Source organism: Mus musculus, chromosome 6 (assembly GCF_000001635.26).
Source record: "Mus musculus strain C57BL/6J chromosome 6, GRCm38.p6 C57BL/6J".
Taxonomy (NCBI): Eukaryota; Metazoa; Chordata; class Mammalia; order Rodentia; family Muridae; genus Mus; species Mus musculus.
Genome location: NC_000072.6, coordinates 39,643,071 through 39,664,084, shown reverse-complemented (window position 1 = coordinate 39,664,084; position 21,014 = coordinate 39,643,071). Strand labels below are relative to the sequence as shown.

At 37.5% G+C, this 21,014-nt stretch overlaps 1 protein-coding gene and 1 pseudogene across 16 annotated transcripts in view; both read left to right on the top strand.

Annotated features, from left to right (window-relative positions):
• Positions 1-21,014, top strand: part of Braf (Braf transforming gene) — a 122,428-nt gene that overhangs the window by 61,574 nt on the left and 39,840 nt on the right. For 7 of the 16 annotated variants that reach the window (XM_006505353.4, XM_011241134.3, XM_011241136.3 and 4 more), the window contains 8 exons: positions 1,933-2,081; positions 3,096-3,212; positions 12,321-12,480; positions 15,229-15,264; positions 15,599-15,635; positions 17,241-17,360; positions 19,705-19,847; positions 20,868-20,985. In XM_006505353.4, coding sequence (XP_006505416.1) covers positions 1,933-2,081; positions 3,096-3,212; positions 12,321-12,480; positions 15,229-15,264; positions 15,599-15,635; positions 17,241-17,360; positions 19,705-19,847; positions 20,868-20,985 — 880 coding nt within the window. Of the gene's footprint in view, positions 1-1,932; positions 2,082-3,095; positions 3,213-12,320; positions 12,481-15,228; positions 15,265-15,598; positions 15,636-17,240; positions 17,361-19,704; positions 19,848-20,867; positions 20,986-21,014 lie in introns of those variants that run through there. The other 9 variants (XM_006505355.4, XM_011241135.3, XM_030255095.1 and 6 more) reach the window with 6 other exon arrangements.
• Positions 10,297-10,786, top strand: Fth-ps2 (ferritin heavy chain, pseudogene 2; annotated as a pseudogene).

The window sequence follows — 21,014 nt, the reverse complement described above, 5'->3', positions numbered from 1 at the left end:
CTGCTCCCGTCTCTCATTCTCTTCCTCTCCCCTGCCCCACCCAACCCCTGTGTACCTCGCCTGCATGGGCGTGTGTGTGTGTGTGTGTGTGTGTGTGTGTGTGTGTGTGTGTGTGTTGTTTCCTGAGATAGTGGTGCAGTACTAAAGATGCTTAATTTGGCAATTAAATATCAAAGTTATTTCTTATTTCTGTATAACCACAGGCAACTGGAAAAGGGGAAAGGTAGAAACAAACATTTGCCTTTTTTCACATGCTTTTTCAAGTGATGGGAAAACTGAAGACAGCACACCCTGTTACGTAAAAGTTCCTGAAAGTCCAGAATGTATTATGTGCCAGACTATAATTCTCAGTAGCTATTGATTAAATAAATATTTTTTGAAGATAGAAATTTGAGTGGGGCACAGTGGCACACTGGGAAGCAGAGACACACAAATGACGGGGAATTCAAGGACAGCCTAGCCTGGTCTACATAGTAAGGCCCTGTCTCAAAAAAAGAAAAAGTTTGAGAGCAGATGTGGCTTTCCATAGCTGGAAACCTCTATTGGGAGGCAGAAGCAAGAGGATGGTTGAAAGTTCAAGACCAACTTCTGTCGCAAAAACCATTTAAACAGAAAGAGAAATGTGATTTGGTGTTAAAATCAAATGTATCGTGAAAAGCATTTATACATAATAAAGGATATAAAATGCTAAGCTATGCTTGATGTAAGTGCTGTTATGTAGGTTGAGGTATATATTAGGTCATAATAAAAGAATACATTTATTACTTATTTGATTGTGGTTTTTTAAATGAAATTCAAGATGGTTGAAAATATAAAAAAGCCATCCTTGCCATCAACATTCTGAAATAGCAGTGTTAGCAGGTTGTGTGTTGTTCTGCCCATACTTACTGCAGCACATACACACTTTATATCATTTCTGCCTGGGGGAGAAAACGTTCCCGTCATACACTGCAATTTCTTTGATCCATGCTGTACATTAAGTCACTGATAAACTTTTGATACTTTTGAACATTTATTTGTTTTGTTATATGAAGGAGCTTATCTGAAAGCATAGACTAAAAAATAAGTTCACATCAGACATTCTTCCAGAGGTGTCCTAACAATATGTTAAAGTCTGAAGGCAGAAGTTTTCTTTCCTATTAGCCAAATTTCAGACCTAAACTTTGAGAAGTTGCTGAATTTAGCAGTAATACATCCTGTGTTACAAACAATTCACTTCATAATTTTGTGGTCAGATAAAATAATCCCAACTACACCTTAATAAAATTACAATGTAGATTTCATGAAGCCATTGATAATTTTTAATAGTTTCTGTTTTAAGCTCTTGGGTAATTATTTTTATATTACTAAATATCTTTTGCCATGACTTCTTGTTTTATCAACTTGACACCTCGGGTGGTGATTGCTGACTCCATTAGGAGTGGCTTGTTGCCAGATTATAGCATTCTTTCTCCTCTCGCTGTTCTGTCTGAGAACTGGGGTTGAATAAGTAGATCTTTGTGTCTCGAACTGTCGCACTAGTGGTCACCTCCCTTAGCTTCCTTCCTTGTGTCGGGATTGAGTGATAGCTTTGTTTGCATTCCTTTCACCTCTAGCTCTTCTTTTTGTACTTTTACTTTTTTTATGCTGTCAAGCTTGAAATCAGTTACTCTTTTTAACTCAATTTTTAAAAATTTTTTGAGAATTTCATGCATGAGTCCCTTTAAGTATTGCTTGTTGTCCATTTGAAATTGGGTAACATATCAGGGTCTCAATTCTTTTTATTTGTTGTATGCCTTGATTTTTGAGCTTTTATATTGGATATTAAGATGGGATAGTATTTCAAGTCCCTTGGTTTTAATATTGTGTTTTGATGTGTGACTTTTTATGATACAAATATATAAAACGGATTCTTGCAAGTATCTGAAACCCTGTATGATTTTCACTTTGCAGGTACGGAAAACTTTTTTCACCTTAGCATTTTGTGACTTTTGCCGAAAGCTGCTTTTCCAGGGTTTCCGTTGTCAAACATGTGGTTATAAATTTCACCAGCGTTGTAGTACAGAGGTTCCACTGATGTGTGTAAATTATGACCAACTTGAGTAAGTAATCCACAAAGAACCTCTTTCCTATTACTTTATAGTTAAATTTTCATACTATAAAATTAGTGTACTTTGAAAGTCGTGAGGGACGTTTTGCCCAATGCAATTGCTAAAGAATTTTTAAAAGAACGAATAGTCCACGCAACTCTTCTCCCTCAGATGAATGAACAGTGGCTCTGGTGCACATAACATTTTCACTCCATACTCTTTCTAAAGTAACAAGTACTAGCCCTTAGAAATCACTTTTATGTAATTTGGGGTGGACATAGACTACTGTTTCAGTCAAGTTAACTATTGTCTTTCAGGACAATGAGTCTGATTCAGCGACCTAGTTTACCAATTATGTTACTTTTCTCCCTCACTTTCCACCTCACCCATATCTGTTTGTTTCATCTTATCCCTGTTCCCTTTATTTAAGGGAATACTTATACATTTAAGTTATTTCTTTCGAAAATTTCCTTTTTTCTCTATTTTATAGTATGTCTAATAGATATACTAGATGTTATCATTGTACAATAATCTTTCTCGATAACTCTTTTTGTTGCTGCTGAAATGGAATTTGACTTTAAAATTAATTATAATGATATATCCAACTTAGCAGCTACCAAGGAGGCAGAGGCAGGTGAATCTCTGTAAGTCCAAGACCAGCCTGGTCCACACAGTGAGTTCCAAGGCTACACAGTGAATCCATCTCAGAAAAAAACAAGAAGGATAATCTAACTTACCACTAGATATTTTTCTTCTAGTTTTTAAACTAGATGATTTCTCCCTGTGATATATAGAAACTGACTGACAACAATTAGTTTTAGAGCTGAGCATGCCCTTGAAAGTATAATATAATTTTTTTAAAAAAAAACTTTCAACAAAAATATATGTAATTGAACTTTAACAGTTGTTTCTGAAAGTAAAACTTGATCCCACATTTTCTCACTACTTCTGTGTTCTCGTGTATTGAAGCTTCTGGGTTTTGCACAAGTTAGGTTTGTTTTGTTTTGTTTTGTTTTTGCCTCACAGTTTGCTGTTTGTCTCCAAGTTCTTTGAGCATCACCCAGTACCACAGGAGGAGGCCTCCTTCCCAGAGACTGCCCTTCCATCTGGATCCTCTTCCGCACCCCCCTCAGACTCTACTGGGTAGGATTTGATTCTTGCTGTCTAATGATATGCTAGCTGAACTGCCTTTCTTTGGGTCTTTTGTGTAATTGTAAACCTTTTCAACACAGGAACTGTTAAATTATAGATATTTTCCTCCAATAATGTATTTTATCACTAATGTACATGATTACAGCATTGAAGCATTTACGTGCATTTGGTACAGAATGGGATTAAAAGCCTGGTGTTAGAGTAGGTCACACCTTTAATCCCAGCACTCAAGAGGCTGAAACAAGCAGATCTCTGTGAGTGGAGCCTGACCGGATCTACACAGTGAGTTACTGTCTTGAAACACACACACACAATCAATCAATGGGATTAAAGTTGGTGTAGACCGTTATAAGATCAATTGTGAAGAAAGTCAACATAAAATTCTTATGCCTAGTCTTTTATTCACCATTTTATCAGGTAATGGTATGACCTCTCCTTAAAAAATATTAACATATGAGTTGATAATTTTTCAAAACTATAAATCATAATAGAGTATATTAAACTTTGTGATAAGAACATAAATATTTTATATTTATAGAATGCAAGGAAATAGGATGTACTCAAGAAAGCTTAGTAGAGTTGTGATTTAAACTGGTCTTTAAAGAATTGCTGGCTGCCGGGCGTGGTGGCGCACACCTTTAATCCCAGCACTCGGGAGGCAGAGGCAGGTGGATTTCTGAGTTCAAGGCCAGCCTGGTCTACAGAGTGAGTTCCAGGACAGCCAGGGCTGTTACATGGAGAAACCCTGTCTTTAAAAAAAAAAAAAAAAAAAAAAAAAAAGCCATAGACAGAGAGAGATGGGGGAAAGGGGGGAGGGAGGTGGAGAGAGAGAATGAGTTGCTGGAAGCTCAATGAACTCAGGGAGTCAGAGCAAGTGTCCAGAGAAGAGAGCAGGTTTCAGAGCTAGTCACAAAGCTTACCTAAGTTTATAAGTAGTATGTGAGAGACTGATATGATGCACACGTCTAAAATCCCAGCACTCTGGAGGCTGAAGCAGAAAGGTGGTGAGTCTGAGCCTAACCTTTGCTACAGAGTGAGATCTTAATCTCAAATAACAACAAAAAGTTGGAAGAAGAAAAGTACCATATGTGAGACCATGTAGTAGAGAATCTTGACATTTTAGCTGGTATTTGCTTGAGATATGAAGGTGTGGGAGAATAAAGATTTTCAAACAAGCTACCAATGTGATAAAAATGATTTGGAAGGGAAAATTTACTTAGCAGTGAAATACAGATGGACATGGAAAGCCTACGGTGAAGAAGACAGCAAAGCCTAAAGTTGAGGGAAGGCCGTGTGAAGAGAAGCAGGGCATTGACAAAGGACAAAAGGCAAGTGGTAGCAGTCCTATTCATTTAGGAGGGAAAGCAAACACTTACTCTAAAAATATCTCCAAGGCATTGCATTCATAGTAGAAAAAGAGACAATAATTTAAGCTGGCTCTTGAATGTTTGAATAGGTCTCTTTTGCTTTTCCCATTGGGTTAAGTCCTAGAAGTATGTGGTTTTTAAAAAAAAATAAAAAGTTTCTCTGGGTAGTGGCAGTGCACACCTTTGATCCCAGTACTCTGCAGTCAGAGGCAGATGGATCTCTGTGAGCTCAAGGCTAGCCTGTTCTACAGAGCTAACTCCAGGATAGCGAGGGCTACACAGAGAAACTCTTATCTTGGGAAGATCCAGTGGGGGAGGGGAAGGAGGTAAGAGATGTTGCCAGATAGCATTCTGACCTAGAATAGTTCTGGACTGTTTAGTGCCGGGGTATTTATTTCACTATTACCCTCTTCCTCCGATTCTTCACAGTGTGTTATTTCTTTAGACCCTCAAAAACTTATTTATTTATGATTGATTGATTCTGTGGGCAGTGATATGTAGGTATTTGTGTGTATGATATACCCTAGTACGTGTGTACCTCTACACAGGGGACAGCTTTCATGACGCAGTTCTCTCCTTTCACTGTGGAACCAGAGATCGCTCAAGTGGTCAGTCAGGGATCGCTCAAGTGGTCAGTCAGGGATCGCTCAAGTGGTCAGTCAGGGATCGCTCAAGTGGTCAGTCAGGGATCACTCAAGTGGTCAGTCAGGGATCGCTCAAGTGGTCAGTCAGGGATCGCTCAAGTGGTCAGTCAGGGATCGCTCAAGTGGTCAGTCAGGGATCTCTCAAGTGGTCAGTCAGGGATCGCTCAAGTGGTCAGTCAGGGATCGCTCAAGTGGTCAGTCAGGGATCACTCAAGTGGTCAGTCAGGGATCGCTCAAGTGGTCAGTCAGGGATCACTCAAGTGGTCAGTCAGGGATCGCTCAAGTGGTCAGTCTTTCATGACAGTTGCACACACTGTCATCTTGCTAGCCTTTATTTCTTTAGACTTAAAGAAGGTTAACATTAAGTTGCTACTTATAATTGACCTGCAATTTTTATTGCAGGCTTGCAATCTAGTTGAAAGAACTCGATTTCCAGGATCAAGGAGAGACCCTTCCTCAGATAAGACAGAAAGCAATAGAGAAGGCTACCTGGTACCCTCCTCCCCCATCACACATAGAATTGGAATGTGTGTGAGATGAGATGAGATGGCTTAATAGGTAAAAGTGCTTGCCATAGGACTTTGTAAATTTGACAAAGGCTAAATGTGGTACAGCTGTAATCCCAGCATTCATATAATAGGATGGAAGATCATCCCATCAACAAAAGTCGATACAGCATAGCAGTAACAAGAGACCCTACCTCAAAAATAGGTAAAAATTTGTTTTCTTACCTTCATGTGTGCATCATGGCATGCACACACCTGCAAACAAGCACATAATAACAACAACAACAATAATAATTATAGTAATAGTAATAATAACATATATAATCATATTACCTTTTTATATCACTAGAAAATACAACTGTATTGTCAGATTGTAATAGTTATCTCTGATGGCTTTGCCATTAGTTGTATGACTTTTTTTTTTTTGTAGATGATCAGATCAAAATAATGTTTGGGATTTTAATTAATCCTTTGGCTATTGCAATTCTCTTAACAGAATCTATAGATCTGTAATGCTTTTCTAATGACAGATGCCAGTTCTATGAACAGAGTTACAGAACATAAAATTAGCATGGCCTATCTGAAGGATCATAATGGTAACAGTACAGATTGTCTTCTAGTGAAGGGTTGCTGTTTCTAAGTGAAGAAAGCATTTGCCTCTGCCACATGTATTTTTTCTTAACTAGAGGGAAATGGATCTGGTCTTGAAAACTGTGCAAGATTCTCTAAAAGTTAATTTCCCAATGCTTTTATGTCACTGTGTAAAATTACCTTTGTAAAGTTAGAAGCCAATTAGTCAAGGTTCTCTAGAGGAACATAATTTATATAATGAACTTATAGAATATGTGTATATGTATTATGTATTATATTTTTATATATGTACATATAAATACACACATATGTGTAGACACACACACACTACTAGAATGGTTTACAGATTATGGTCTAGCTAGTCTACTAATGGAAAGTCCAACAATCCAGTAGTTGTTCAGTCCATGAGGCTGGATGTCCCTACTGGTCTTCAGTATCTGCCAGAATCCTGAAGAAGTAGGCTGACTCTAATGCCAGTAAAAGAATGGACTTGCTAGTGAGAGTGAGAACAAGCAGGCAAAGAGAGCACGCTTCCTTCTCCATGTCCTTTATCTACGCTGCCAGCAGAAGGTGTGGCCAGATTTAAAAAGTGTATCTTTCTACCTCAAAGATCCAGATTAGAATGGGTTTTCCCACTTCAGATAGTTTAGTTAAGGGGAAAAAAAAGATCCCTCACAGATTCATTCCAGACGTAGTCAAGTTAATAACAAAAAGTAGACACATCAGTTATATTCAATATCACAATATTTGATTTGTTGCTTGTTAGTGCAATTTTAAAAGTAATGGTATTTCTTTTTTCCTGGCTAGCTCGCACAAAAATTAAACAGACTATAAGATTTATTTAATCAAGCTTTATAGCACAGTATTTGAACATTTATTAATCTATTTTAATCCTCTAAACTAATCTGGCTATCTTCCAGCCAAAATCCCCAAGACACTTGTATTTTAGTATTGATGTGACTTTTTCTGCTCCAGGTGTATTCCCATAGTTGTCCCCTCAGCTCTCCTCATGGCTGAATTCTCCCTTCTCTTCTTTCTTTTCCCCTCACCTCTCTGGAATCAGAAGTCCAGCCCTACTCTCTCCTCTGCTCAGCCACTGGCTATCAGCTTTTATTGACAAATAAGAGGATAAATGAGAACAATGTTTACACAACATTGAGTCAGGAGATACTGAGAATAGCCATGTCTGAATTGCAGGCAGATATGGGGACAGAAAAATCAGCATTTGAATAATACAAGGATAATCTTTACACAGTGTTCAGTAACTTGCCTACAGTTACTAGTTCTGACAACAACTATAACAGTCCTAAGACAAGTATGGGCATACCAAGAAATTTTCTAAAATTAATACATTACCCAGTTTAGAATATAAAGAGATAATTACTTTCTTTTTATCACTTACAGAAAGTTACTGTGCTTCAAAAAAATTTTAAATAGTGTAACCTAAAACTTAAGCCTAAATTATAGTAGTTTTCTAAAGAGTGTTAGAATTAAAATTCTGTTTATTTTTAATTTTAAAATTTTTTAAGTTTAGTTTTAAGAAGGTATGTGGAAGGGTCAGTACAAATATATACCTGTGGGAGAAAGCCAATTAGGTGATGGCCAAGATCCTTCATAGGTTAGTTATAAATTGCCTACTTCAAGGAAAGAGTCCACAATATGCAGGTATGGCTTTATAAGTTTTCCAAATGATGACAATTAGGAATATACTAGTTAAGTTGAGCAAAATCAGAACAAAGAATATACATGCCACCTAATCCAGACTTGTGTAGGATGGGCCCACTCTTCTTTGGAAAGACAGTAATGAGAAGCAAAATTATAGTTAGAGGATTGCTTTTGTTAAGCATTGAATTAAAACATACAGATGGGTACAATAATGAAATATTGCTCAGAGTTACCATATACTTGCCTTCAAGGGTAGAGAAGTTAACTTTGAACTCAGGCATACCTTCACCCTCCAGATGGTATTAATACATCACATGGATTTTGTGTTTCAAGCCCTCTTCTTTTACCAGATTAAATACAGGGTTTTATTTCTCCTTGTTTCTGAATCACTGTCCTCTGAAAACAGAGTTTTTATTTCTTACCCAGTTCATATTTCTGTCATAGTTTTTACTGAGTACATTTCAGGAGTAGTTTATTTCCTCTCTCTCTCAATGCTAGGTCACATATTATATTAATTAGACTATTCTATACATTCTAGTTAATTCAGGCTTTCCCAGATTTTAGTCCTGAATTAAAGGCACTATTGTCCTAAGACTGTGAGTAGCTTAACAGTTTTTATTTCTGAATACTTATTAACTAATAACATTCTTGTAATTTTTAGCTCTTTGAAAATTCCTTAGCAAAGGAATTTTTGTTTCTATTTTTATTTAGCTTTATAAAGCAAGAATAAGGACAGCTTTAACAAAATTTCTCGATAACCAGATGAAACATAACTTCCCTCAAATCCAGTTCCATTAATTGTAGTTAGGCTTATGCCCGTTTCTTTTAGAGAATAGTGTTTGCATCCTGTTCATTGAAGCAGACTCGCATAGTGAATATGAATGCCCTAAAATACATTTCTTTCCTTATCCTTATATCACGAGCTTCCTAGCCTGATGACGTGCTTTGTTTAAAAGACTTTTGTTACTCTTAAGCTTTGCTCTCCAAATCTTTATTCTACCCTTTTCTATTGCTTTTTTTATTATATGTATTTAATATGACTGTGTGCATGTGTGTCTGTGCTCATGCACATGCTGAGGCACCTTTGTGGAAGTTAGAAGACAGCTTTGTGGAATAAGGTCTCCTTCCACCACCTCGGCTCCCGGGTCAATCCCAGGTCATCAGGCTTAGTAGCAAGTACCTTTTGATCCACTGAGTGACCAATCTCATTGTCCCCTCCTACTGTATTTTCTTACCATTCTTTTATGATTTCCCTTGTTATCTCAACAATGTCTTTCTTGTCTAATAACAACCAAATATTGCTGGTTAGCTTTTATACTATGGGGTAAAACGCTGAGCAGTATGTGAAGAGAACTTGGTCCATGTTGGACTTTCCATGGCCAGTTGACACTTAGGCTGAGCCTTACTGTATCCTCCCGAAAGCAGTAATCACTTCTCTGCTCCTGAGAATCTTTTCTGAGGCAGCTACAATCTTTTTAGGAGTTTATAATCTAGCCTCTGGCCAGGCTCTTTAGGCCAGAACTCATAGATTTTATTATCTGTATCAAAAATGTTAATTAGTAAGTCATTCTATAACCTATTAAAGTATTTTAATCAAAATAATTTTAGGGCTGGGAAGATGACTCAGTGGCTAAAGTCCTTGTCATGCAAGCTTGAGGACTTGAGTTTCCATCCTCATTGCCCACCTAAAAAGTTGGGTTGTGACTGTTGTTGAAACCCATGACCCCAGTGTTGCAGGATCACACTTGGAACCCCAAAATTGTGTTATTTACTGGGGGGAAAATTTTTCAGTTATGTATGGTGTGGCTCAGGCCTTAGCACACACCTTTAATCCCTCTGGCTGGAATATAGACATGCCCTTAGTACACATGTTTAATCCCAAACAATGAGATAAAGTTAGTTTGTAGAAGGAAGCACTCATGTTTGAAAGTGATGACTCGGAGAAGGATTTGACAGAATAGAATATGCCCAACTTGAGACATTCTTGCCCAGAGTCCCTGCAGCTTCCTGCTTCAACTGTGCTTCTACAGAACTGGGTGCCCAACCCCTCTGACCCCAGTTGGCTTTTCTGAGCCTGAGCCCTTTGCAAATTAGTTGCTCTGCTGCACCTTGCCCTGCCACTGCCATGACCAATGCTGCTCCCACGAAAGTGTTGCCGAATTACCATCAGGATCAGGAGGCTGCTGGCAACCATCAGATCAACTCGGAGTTACATGCCTCCTGCCTCTGTCTGTGGCTTGCTGTTTTGACCGGGATGATGCGACTCTGAAGAACTTTGCCAAATACTTTCTCTGCCAATCTCTGATGAAGCTGTAGAACCAATGAAGTGGCTGAATTTTCCTGCCGGATATAAAGAAACCAGACTGTGATACCTGGGAGAGCCGGCTGAATGCAGTCGAGTGTACACTGCACTTGGAAAGGAATGTGAATCAGGCACAACTAGGACTGCACAAACTGACTATGGACAAGAATGGTCCCCACTTATGTGACTTCACTGAGGCACATTATACCTGAGTGAGCAGGTGAAATCCATCAAAGAACAGGGTGACCACGTGACCAACTATGCAAGATGGTAGCCCCTGAATCTGGCATGGCAGAATATCTCTTTGACAAGCACACCCTGGGACTCAGTGATGAAGCTAAGCTGACTTCCCCAAAGCCATATGACTTTACTGGTCACTGAGGCAGTGCATATATGTTGGGCTGCCTTTATCTTTTCTGTAAGTTGCACCAAAACATCCTCTTAAGTTCTTTAATTTGTACCATTTCTTCAAATAAAGAATTTTGATACCTCCCTCACCCCACCCCACCCCACCCCACCCCCAAAAGAATACCCAACTTACAAGAGAAAAAACGAGGAAAAAGAGGCTTCTTAAGAGAGCAGCATGGCCGGGCGTGGTGGCGCACGCCTTTAATCCCAGCACTCGGGAGGCAGAGGCAGGCGGATTTCTGAGTTCAAGGCCAGCCTGGTCTTCAGAGTGAGTTCCAGGACAGCCAGGACTGCGCAGAGAAACCCTGTCTCGAAAAAACCAAAAAAAAAAAAAAAAAAAAAAAAAGGAGAGAGAGAGCAGCATAGAGAGAAAAAAGGAAGGAGGTAGTTTTACTAGGTTACAGAGAGAGAACAAACTTGATCAGGTGATGAGAGAATGAGAAAGAGCCAGAAAATTAGACCATGTTGCCAAAGTTAGTATGAGTTCAAGCAGAGCAATTCAGGAGAGGCTGCGAGAGAAGCCAGATTCAGTCAGTCAGCTTGGAGAAGAGTTTTGAAGCAGAACACCTGAGTTGAACCAGTCAGCCATGGTTCAGAAAGAAGAAGGAAAAAGTGAGCTTAGTCAGCAGTAAAGCTCAGAGGCTGAATACGTTCAAGGCCTAAAGTAAGACTGCATGGAGGCTAGAAGTCTCCATGACTAGGCCTAGCTTAGCCGACTGAGGCCATAAGCCTCCGAGACAATTTCTTCCAGGGAATAAAAGATACTTTTACACCCCAGTCCTGGGAAGACAGAGATAAGAAGATTTTCGGAGTTTGCTGGCCAGCAGTCTAATAACCAATTGTAAATTCTAGCTTCAGTGAAAAGACCCCGTCTTAAATAAGTGGAGATAAAGCAATTGACACCAGTTTCTGGCTTCCATGAGCACCTCACAACTACAATACCCCAAATTTTTTTAGTTATTTTAAATATTTGCTTCAGTGTTTAATATTTTATGGTTCTTCCCCCCTCTCTCTTTGGTCTCTGGTGTTAATGAGACATGAAAAACATTTTGAAATATGGACAATAAATGGCACCATATTGATTATCTTCCAAGATTTTGGAGATGGTATTTGATATTATAAAAAAATTCATTCAATACTGGTATTAAGTAGTAATTCTATCTTTAGGGTCCTAAAATGTACAAGAATATTCTCAAAATTACTTGTAACTTTCTAACTACCTTCTTCAGATTTTTATTTCAGTAACTTTAAATTATGAAAAATAGTACATAAGAAAACGGCATATTTTATTCAACTAGTCTCTACCTGAAACATTTTAATTCTATATATAATTTTAAAGGATAATTAAGAACTTCTACTGATGAACCACAGGTAATTTCTAGCCATTTGTAGATTCCTCTGGAGTTTTCTGGTCTGCTTTTGAGCAAAGCTTTGGCAGTACTAGTTGTAGGTATGTTTTTTTTAAACCAATGCTTTTTGTAAAGCTATTACTACTGGAATTTCGTTTCTTTAAAGCTTATCATTTTAAATACAACAATCTTATAACTTTCATTTTAAATATTATTATTAATATAATTGCTCCAACTCTTATCTTCCCCATGACTTGGTTTTTCCAGGCCCCAAATCCTCACCAGTCCATCTCCTTCAAAATCCATTCCAATTCCACAGCCCTTCCGACCAGCAGATGAAGATCATCGCAATCAGTTTGGGCAACGAGACCGGTCCTCCTCAGCTCCCAATGTTCATATAAACACAATTGAGCCTGTGAATATCGATGTAAGTACAGCACTGCTAGAACTAAACAATTGGAGTGTGTTTCTCTGGTTTTCTGCTGTACTTTTAATACAGATTGGACGTAAATGCCACTTTTCATTTATCATGTAAATGTTGGGCTCCTACATTATAGCTCCAACACCCTGTCACGGTCTCTAATGACAGTAAGGGCTTCACCGTTACCAAGTTGCACTTATTCTCACTTTTTTCTATGACACTATGTCTGAAAATGGTTTTAGTTAAAATGACTTTATCTTAATTTAAATTTAAGAATTTGAATTTAAGAATTAATAGATGCCCATGGGAATTCATGAATTCTCTAAGATTTTTGTGCAATTAATGTGTTATGAAAATGACATTAAGAATTTATATTTTTTTCTGTCATGAGTTTAGCATTAGAACCAACAAAAACAATTCTAAATTTGTATTTTTAAAAAATCTTACAGTTGGAACTATAACTTAAACTTTATTAACTTTCAAAGTGCTTTATTATAAATTTTATTTAATTACCAAGATAAATCATGAATAAAAGATTATAAAATCAGACTTTCTTCCTAGTTTTTATTAGGTGCCCCCCTATATTTTAGAGAGTACGTTCATATAAGTAGCTTTTTCCTAGTATCCTTTTTAACTAAGACCTTTCTCTCTCTATGTAGACCTGAACACACAGGAAGAGACAAGTGGGAAAGGGAGATATGGGAGGAAGGAGGTTGGAGAATAAGGAGTCAACGGTATCTGTAGGTTAGGTGTGTTCTTGATGTGTTCAAGCTCAGAGCTTCATCTTTATTTGAAAACAAACCGCCTTTTAAACTCTTCCCCTTTTCTCTGCTTGTGACTGTCCTCCTGGTTTCTTGGGCTTGGCTAGTTGAAGAGTCACTTCATGCCTTCCTCTTACCCTTTTCATAACTGCCATAACTGTTTTTCCCCATTATGTCTTAGACTCTGCTGACTTATTGACACCATTTGCCTCCACACCCTTCATTGGAACCTCTGAATGCATTTATTCCCACACATTTCCACCTCGGTGCTCTCACCGGGATACATTTTTATGATACTTTTTAAAAAATATTTAATTGGGGCTCACTTACAGTTTCAGAGGTTCAGTCCATTTTCATCATCATGAGGAGCATGGTGACATGCAGGCAGGTCTTTACATCTTGAGCCGCAGGCAGAGAGACAGAGTGTATGAGTTTGAGTCTGGTGTGTGCTTTTGGAATTTCAAAGCCAACCCCTAGTGACACACTTCCTCCAACAAGGCTACTTCCTGGTAACTAAGCATTCAAATATTATGAAGATATGGGGATCATTCTTATTGGAACCACCACATAGAAAACTAGTAGAAAGAAGCCAACCAGGCATTGTGGTATGTGCCTTTAGTCTTGGCGCTGAGAGCTAAAGGCACTAGAGAATCAGAAGTGAGAGGCCAGCCTATGATACATGGTACCCTGGAGAAGGAAGGAGAAAGGAGAGAGTGAATGAGTTTAGCAATTACAGCTGATCCTACTTGTGCAGATGTTCATAGATAGCAAAGGTATTGCCAGAAGCTCTTTAGTTGGTTTCTTCTATGATGTTGAGTCACAGGGATGACAGACAAGGGACTAGAAGAGATTAGGGAACAGTTGAAATCGTTTTAAAATACTAGAGTATCCTATTTAATCTAGGTTCTAGTAGACAGATGAACTGGGAGCTTTAAGAACACGTGAGATTGAGAAGTGTAAATGTGTGTTGGACCTGGCAGGAGTGGAAAAGCCACATTCGGCTCATCTGTAGGTGTGGGGGGAGTTTCAGAGCTAGGGTAGGAAACAGGAAAAGGGATGTAACTGTTCTCTTGTGGGGCCATCTATCTAGAAAGCCCCTTGTTTTTATACATGCCTGTCCATTCTTCACAGCCCGTTCTCAGGTTTCTTCAGCTGCTTCACCAATGCCAAAATACTAGTGTCATTTCTTTTGCACTATAGTCACCAATTCTCATAGATGTGGAGGCTGGAAGGCCAGTGTCAGATGGCTAGAACATCATAGTCTTAATCTATGTCACTAAAAGCCTTGTCAATACCACTACATGGTAGTAAATTATAATAAACTGATGTATCTCTCTTTTATTCTGAAATAGTTACTTATTTTTCATGTGCCTACATCTCACTGTGTGTTTGTAAGCTCTGAAACCAAGGAAAAGTAGTGAAACCACAAAGACTTTTGTGTGTTGAAGGTTCTATGTAGTACACCAGTAAAGAATTCACTTTTTATTTTAATAAGCAAAATTGTGCCTATTTGCCACTAACCTTTTTAGAGACATTTGTGGCCTTTTAATCCCTTACACTTAAGTTAAGCTGAGTAAACTAATCCGTGTTCTGTAGACTAGGATCCAAATTTCATTACATATGGAATTTCCCCTCCTGCCAACATTACTGTAAAAGCTGCATTTTAAATATAGAGACCAATTTAAACAAAATCCTTTTTTGAGCTATTTTAATCTCCCCTCCTTTTTAATGTTTCTTATACATCCACATTTTTATGGTAGTATTCAGTGTGCTTTTAATTTTGTATTTTTTATTAAATGTAAACATGTTTCATGTTTTAAGTTTCATAATTGCTTGGTAACTGTGTACTACTTCATAAATTGATACACCATAACCATAATATGTCAAAATGCCTATCATAGGGGAGTAATTATTTCTGATTTTTGGTGTGATGGATAATGCTGCACTAAACATCTTTGTGCATATCATTTTTTCTTCTGAATTATTTCCTTAGGAAAAATTCCCAGAAGTGGAATTACAGGATCAAAGGGTATGAACATTTTTATGGCTCTTAATATGTGCCAGTAGGATTTTCTTTAAGGATTTGTGAAGCCACTGAGTGGACTGAAATGGATTTCAGCATTTGACAAGGACTAATAATCCTTTCACATAGGTCTAGGTTGGCAAGTGCTTCAAACGTTAGTGTTTGTCATGTACACTAGCTAATTTAATAGTCTTTGCTTTGTGAAATAATTATAAGACAGGTATTGTTTTGAATTAACCCTTCTGCTTATGCATAGTAGAAAATCCGTTGTTGTTGTTGCTGTTGTTATTACTTTTTTACCATGTGCTTTGAATAAACATATTTTACTATTTGTTTGTAGGATTTGATTAGAGACCAGGGGTTTCGTGGTGATGGAGGTAAGTAGTGACTTTAGGGTTGTTGTTTTATTTTGTTTTGTTTTGTTTTGTTTTGTTTTTGTTGTTGTTTTAAGGCAAAAGTGCAATTGCTTTGCTGCTTGTCTCCTTTATGGTTGCTTTTTCTTTTTTTTTTTTTTTCATGAAACAGACACAGAGAAAAATGTGTAGAGAAAACCAAAGGGTTTTTGGTTTTTTGTGTGTATTTTTTTAATCGTAGTTATCATTTATTGGTAGCAGAATTTAAAATTATCCATGACAAGGAGAGAAAATGAGAAGACATGGAAGAAAGTCTTAAATGCTCCCCTTCCAATCTTAGGTACTCCACCAAGGAGGGTCCTTAATTCCTTTGTCCACTTTTTAATTTTTGCTGCCTCCAAAGCTGGAGTCACTAAATGTCTTTTGGCCTACACCAAATACTCACAGATAGAGCTTAGAATCAGGTTAAATCATTCTATATCATTCTTTGGGATTGCCTGCCACATCCCCTCAATTTGTCAGACTTTTTCAAGCATTTCCCACCCACTTTATAGATCTATTTGGAATACATATTTATTTCATGGAATAGACCCATAATGGAAAAATTTAGTCACTCCCTTGTTGGTATAGTAAAAAATATATACAAATGAGAGATTATATTCATAGAAAAATTTAGTTATCCCCTTATTGGTATAATAAGGAAAATATACAAATGAGAGATTATATTAAGATTCTTACAGAATTTCCATCTAGCTTTCCCTCTAGTAAAGATAATATTGTTTTAAGAAAATGCTTTTTGAGCCAAATGTGATAGCATATGCCTGTGATCCGAGCTGAGGCAGGAAGAACGTAAGTTTGAGGCTAGCCCAGTATACATAGTATGGCTCTCTCAAAAAAAAACAAAACAAGCAAACTCTGTAATAATGTACCACGTATGTTTTCTAAAAGATTGCATTTGAGACTGTCTTCACATTTTCTTGCAAGAGCTCCTCTGTGCTTTCCTTCTCAGCTGCCTTCTGTCTTACAAGGAAGACTGTAGGAGCTGTACACCATGCCTAGAGCTGGGTTCTTCACTGTGACCTTCTATATCTGCAAAATAGGTCCAAGCCCAGACTCGATATTTTTATACTGAAAGTAAACATTGTAAGCCATATTTTGTTATGGTTCTGTACTTCTGTGAAGATAACAGATAACGAGCCTAAATTATGTACTTAATATTGACTTTATCACATATTCAAGAGTTTGTGTTGTTTGTTATTCCATGAGCCTGCCAATTAATGTTGCTGCCAGTTTGACTTTCATATGTCTTAGTAACTGTGGCTGCTGATAATTTTGCCCAATACATCCAGCATTTAAATGTTTCCATCGTGTTAGCATCACAGTTAACTTAGTAGTAAACAGCCTGCTTAGTACCTAAAGTCAAGTGGCATTTCTTATTTTTGTTATGAGTCACTTTGAAAAAATTAATTGGGGTTTTTGTGAAAATATAAGCAGATTTTTAAAATATCATCCAGAATTATTTTGTGAAGCAGGCTTCAGTTCATCTAATTTATTCCCCATGACTTCTTTCATTTCTTCTGTGTGTCTGTCTTCCTGTGTTTGCCTGCCCCTCTCTTTCTCTTCTAACAGCCCCCTTGAACCAACTGATGCGCTGTCTTCGGAAATACCAATCCCGGACTCCCAGCCCCCTCCTCCATTCTGTCCCCAGTGAAATAGTGTTTGATTTTGAGCCTGGCCCAGTGTTCAGAGGTAGTTGGGCTCTTCTTTCTTGTTCTCACCCAAGCAAACTAAATATAAGATACAGACTCTGTTTGTGCCTCCCTCACAGCGTGTGTTTGTAAGTGTGAGAGTTAAGTACTAAGTTTCTGCTTGGCCTGGCTGGAGTGCTCTGAATGTGCTTCTCACACCCTCACTACCGCAAGCCTCCTGTGTGCTGTCTAGTACAAAGTTTGGAAAGCAAGAGATTTCGGAGTTAACATTTCCATCTTGCTTAATGTTGTCTTATTTCTACTTGGTCTTGATAACTTCTTAAATTCTGGGAGACACAGGCAGGATTCTTTTTATTTTAGTGCATTGGATGATAATTTTCAATTAAGTAATATTAATTTGTTTAAGAAAATAAAAATGTATATGGAAACCCCTATGAAAAAGGGTGTTTTATATTGGGCGTATGGCTCACATCTGAAACTTCAGCACTTGAGATGCAGAGACAAGAGGAAAATCACTGCAGGTTTGAGGCCAAAGTATTCTTATGAGACTTTTGATAGTGTTTTGAAATTTAGTAATATTAATCATTTTTTGTTCTATTTTCCCCTTATATATGATATATATTTTAGTTAATCTATAAACATGAGTTCAAAAACACTGAATTTATATATTGACTTATGCCCCTCACATAAGGAAAGTTAATAACTGTCCAGTATTTTACCATGTCAATTTACTTTAAAATTGACTTAAATTTTAAGATGAAATTGGATATCTTTTTAAAATATGTCTACAGTTATCTTTATTGCTTTGATACACTGAGTGACTTATATTTAGTATAATGTGGTGCTTTAGAGATTTCCATCAACCCAGCTACTTTTCAGATAAACCATAATATAGTGGAAGTCATTCAGTACTTAGTGATGTAATTAAACTAAATAATCCAGTGATAAGAACTGTGCCTGAGGACTGGGCAAGTTGTTACTGCTCCATAAAGTGGAAAGTTATCAGTGACCAGTGTAAAATGTATTGTGCTCTAGTTCAAAGAAATTCCAGACACCATTCTCTTTTAGAAATTTGCATATACAATCATAGAATTTTCATATGGTGCTATAACATAATATAGTGGCTACCTAGAAAATTCTACCTAGAAATCTCAGGTCTATTCACTGTACACTCTGGAGAGTCTTTGCTCAAAATTCCTGTCCCAGATACTATACATATTGCTACTGAGTTAACTGGAAGTTTACATATTTAAAAAAGTTCCATTTCTGCTGCTCAGAGCCTACTTACAAGGTTCACTTTGCATATAAAATAGTAGAATATATGTGAAATATGGATGATATGCCATAACCTTTACTTGTTCACTTTTATAATACCAAGGTTTCAGAAAGTCTTAAAGCCTCTTTAGTGGGACTGGGGTGGTAGCTCATCAGTTTATAAGCACTGGCTGTTTCTCCATAGGACGCGGTTCCCTTCCCAGCTCCACTGTTTGTAACTCTGGCTTCAGGAGCTCTGATACCTTCACACAGATGGCACATACAGGCGAAGCACCAGTGCACATAAGATAAAAATAAATAATTTTTCAAAAAGAAAGCTTCCTTAGCTTTGTTCATATTAACTTTGCACAAAAGGTAACAAAGAGTCTCCGTCTAATAGAAAAACCTCACCAACCAGTGACACTGCTCACCGTCTGTCTCTTAAATAATAGAACATGTAGTCTGCTATCCTAGATAAATGTATGGCTAATAGGAAAGAAATACTTAACAGGAAGGCCATTAAAATGTTTCAGTTTTAATGTTTACATGTTTTTGAAATATTGAGGCTACTGAAATAAAAAATAAGTTTGTTTTGTAGAAATAAGCATTGATTTTGTTTTTGGGTTCTTGTTAGTTTTTTCTGTTTTATCACACAGGGTCTTTGTATTATGTGGCTCTGGCTATCCTAGAATTCTTTCTGTAGACCAGGCTGGCCTCAAATGCAGAGATTTACCTACATCTGCCTCCCAAGTACTAGGATTAAAGGTGTGTGGCACCATGCCTGTGCATTTGTTATGATGTTTTAATTATTTATCAAAGGCACAGGAACTTGGGAGTGAATTTTAGAAATTGTGTCTTGGCTTAGAGATTGTGTTTTTCTAAACTTGTTTATTATTATTTATTTTAAGGGTCTTTAGATTGGCCCAAAAAACAAAACAAAAAAATTACTGTACAAATTACATATTATGTTTCTTTTGGCCTACCCTTTGTTAAGGGCCAATATTTAAATATGCACTCCATTTTTAAAGTCTAGATCTCCCCACTTTCTGCCCCTGTTGTGTGGACATATTTGTTCCTCCTTAATGCTTACTCCTCCCTAATGTGGATAATTTCCCCTTTTTCTAATTTAGGGTCAACCACAGGCTTGTCCGCCACCCCGCCTGCCTCATTACCTGGCTCACTCACTAACGTGAAAGCCTTACAGAAATCTCCAGGTCCTCAGCGGGAAAGGAAGTCATCTTCTTCCTCATCCTCGGAGGACAGAAGTCGGATGGTAAGCATCTGTGCTGTGCTCCTCTAACTGTGACGCCGGGTTCCCATCACATGGAATATTGCATAGCGCATATGCTCACAAAACTGACTTTTGCTCTGGTTTCTAATATAGTTTTTGAGGGCATTTTGAAAGGGAAATAATGGTGTTCTGTTTCTAAAATGAGGAGAATGAGACTAAGCAAGTATTTAGAAGGCATGATTAGGCATATAAAGCATATGTGCTCTAAAAGCTGGTGCAGAATTCAAGTGTCTACCAAATGGCATCCTTCCATATTTGAAAAATAACTTTCTTCTACTTCTACCTTATCCAAAGAATTGGTATATTGGTTTATTTATTTATTCCTTTATTTATTTATGTTTGATGGCCAAATCAGTTAAGACATGTAAGGAAATCCAGCAGCACTAGTTAGAGCATGGTAACTTGAATTGTTGGGACTTGAAGCCAAAACTAGCCTCGAATGTATAGTTTGTATCATGCCTCTGTAGTTCTCCACATAGTTAAAAAGCCAGTTTATTTTAAGAATAACAAATGTATTTCTACACATACTAAATCATTTCTACTTTGAACTTTTTAATTAGTATTCTTTTGTGTGACTGTGTGTATAAGTCCAGCATGTACATGCCCAGTGGTGAAGGAGGTCAGGGGAGTGTAACATATCTCCTGGAACTAGAGTAAGAATGTGAGCTGCTAGCTGAGTGCTGGGACTCGAACCTGGGTCCTCTGGAAGAAAAGCCACTGCTTCTAACTTCTGAACTATCTCTCCAGCACCAATTATTTCTAATTTTAAGTAATTATTCCATCCTCATATTGGCTCATTTTAAATGTAACTTTATATTTTGAGTCACAAATATAACTATTACTTCCTCAACATGGATATTTTATGTTTTCTTTCTTCTTCTTTTTTTTAGAAGACCTTGCTCTGTTCCTAACTTCCTGTCAGGCAGGTCAATATAGTTAGCATGAAACAAGGTTTTTCTCTTTTGTTTGCCTTGGCTTGACTTTTGTACTCTATTTTTCGAGAAAACACTTGGTAGAAGAGATTCAAGTGATGACTGGGAGATTCCTGATGGACAGATTACAGTGGGACAGAGAATTGGATCTGGGTCATTTGGAACTGTCTACAAGGGAAAGTGGCATGGTATGTATGTAACATGGTGCCATTGGCAC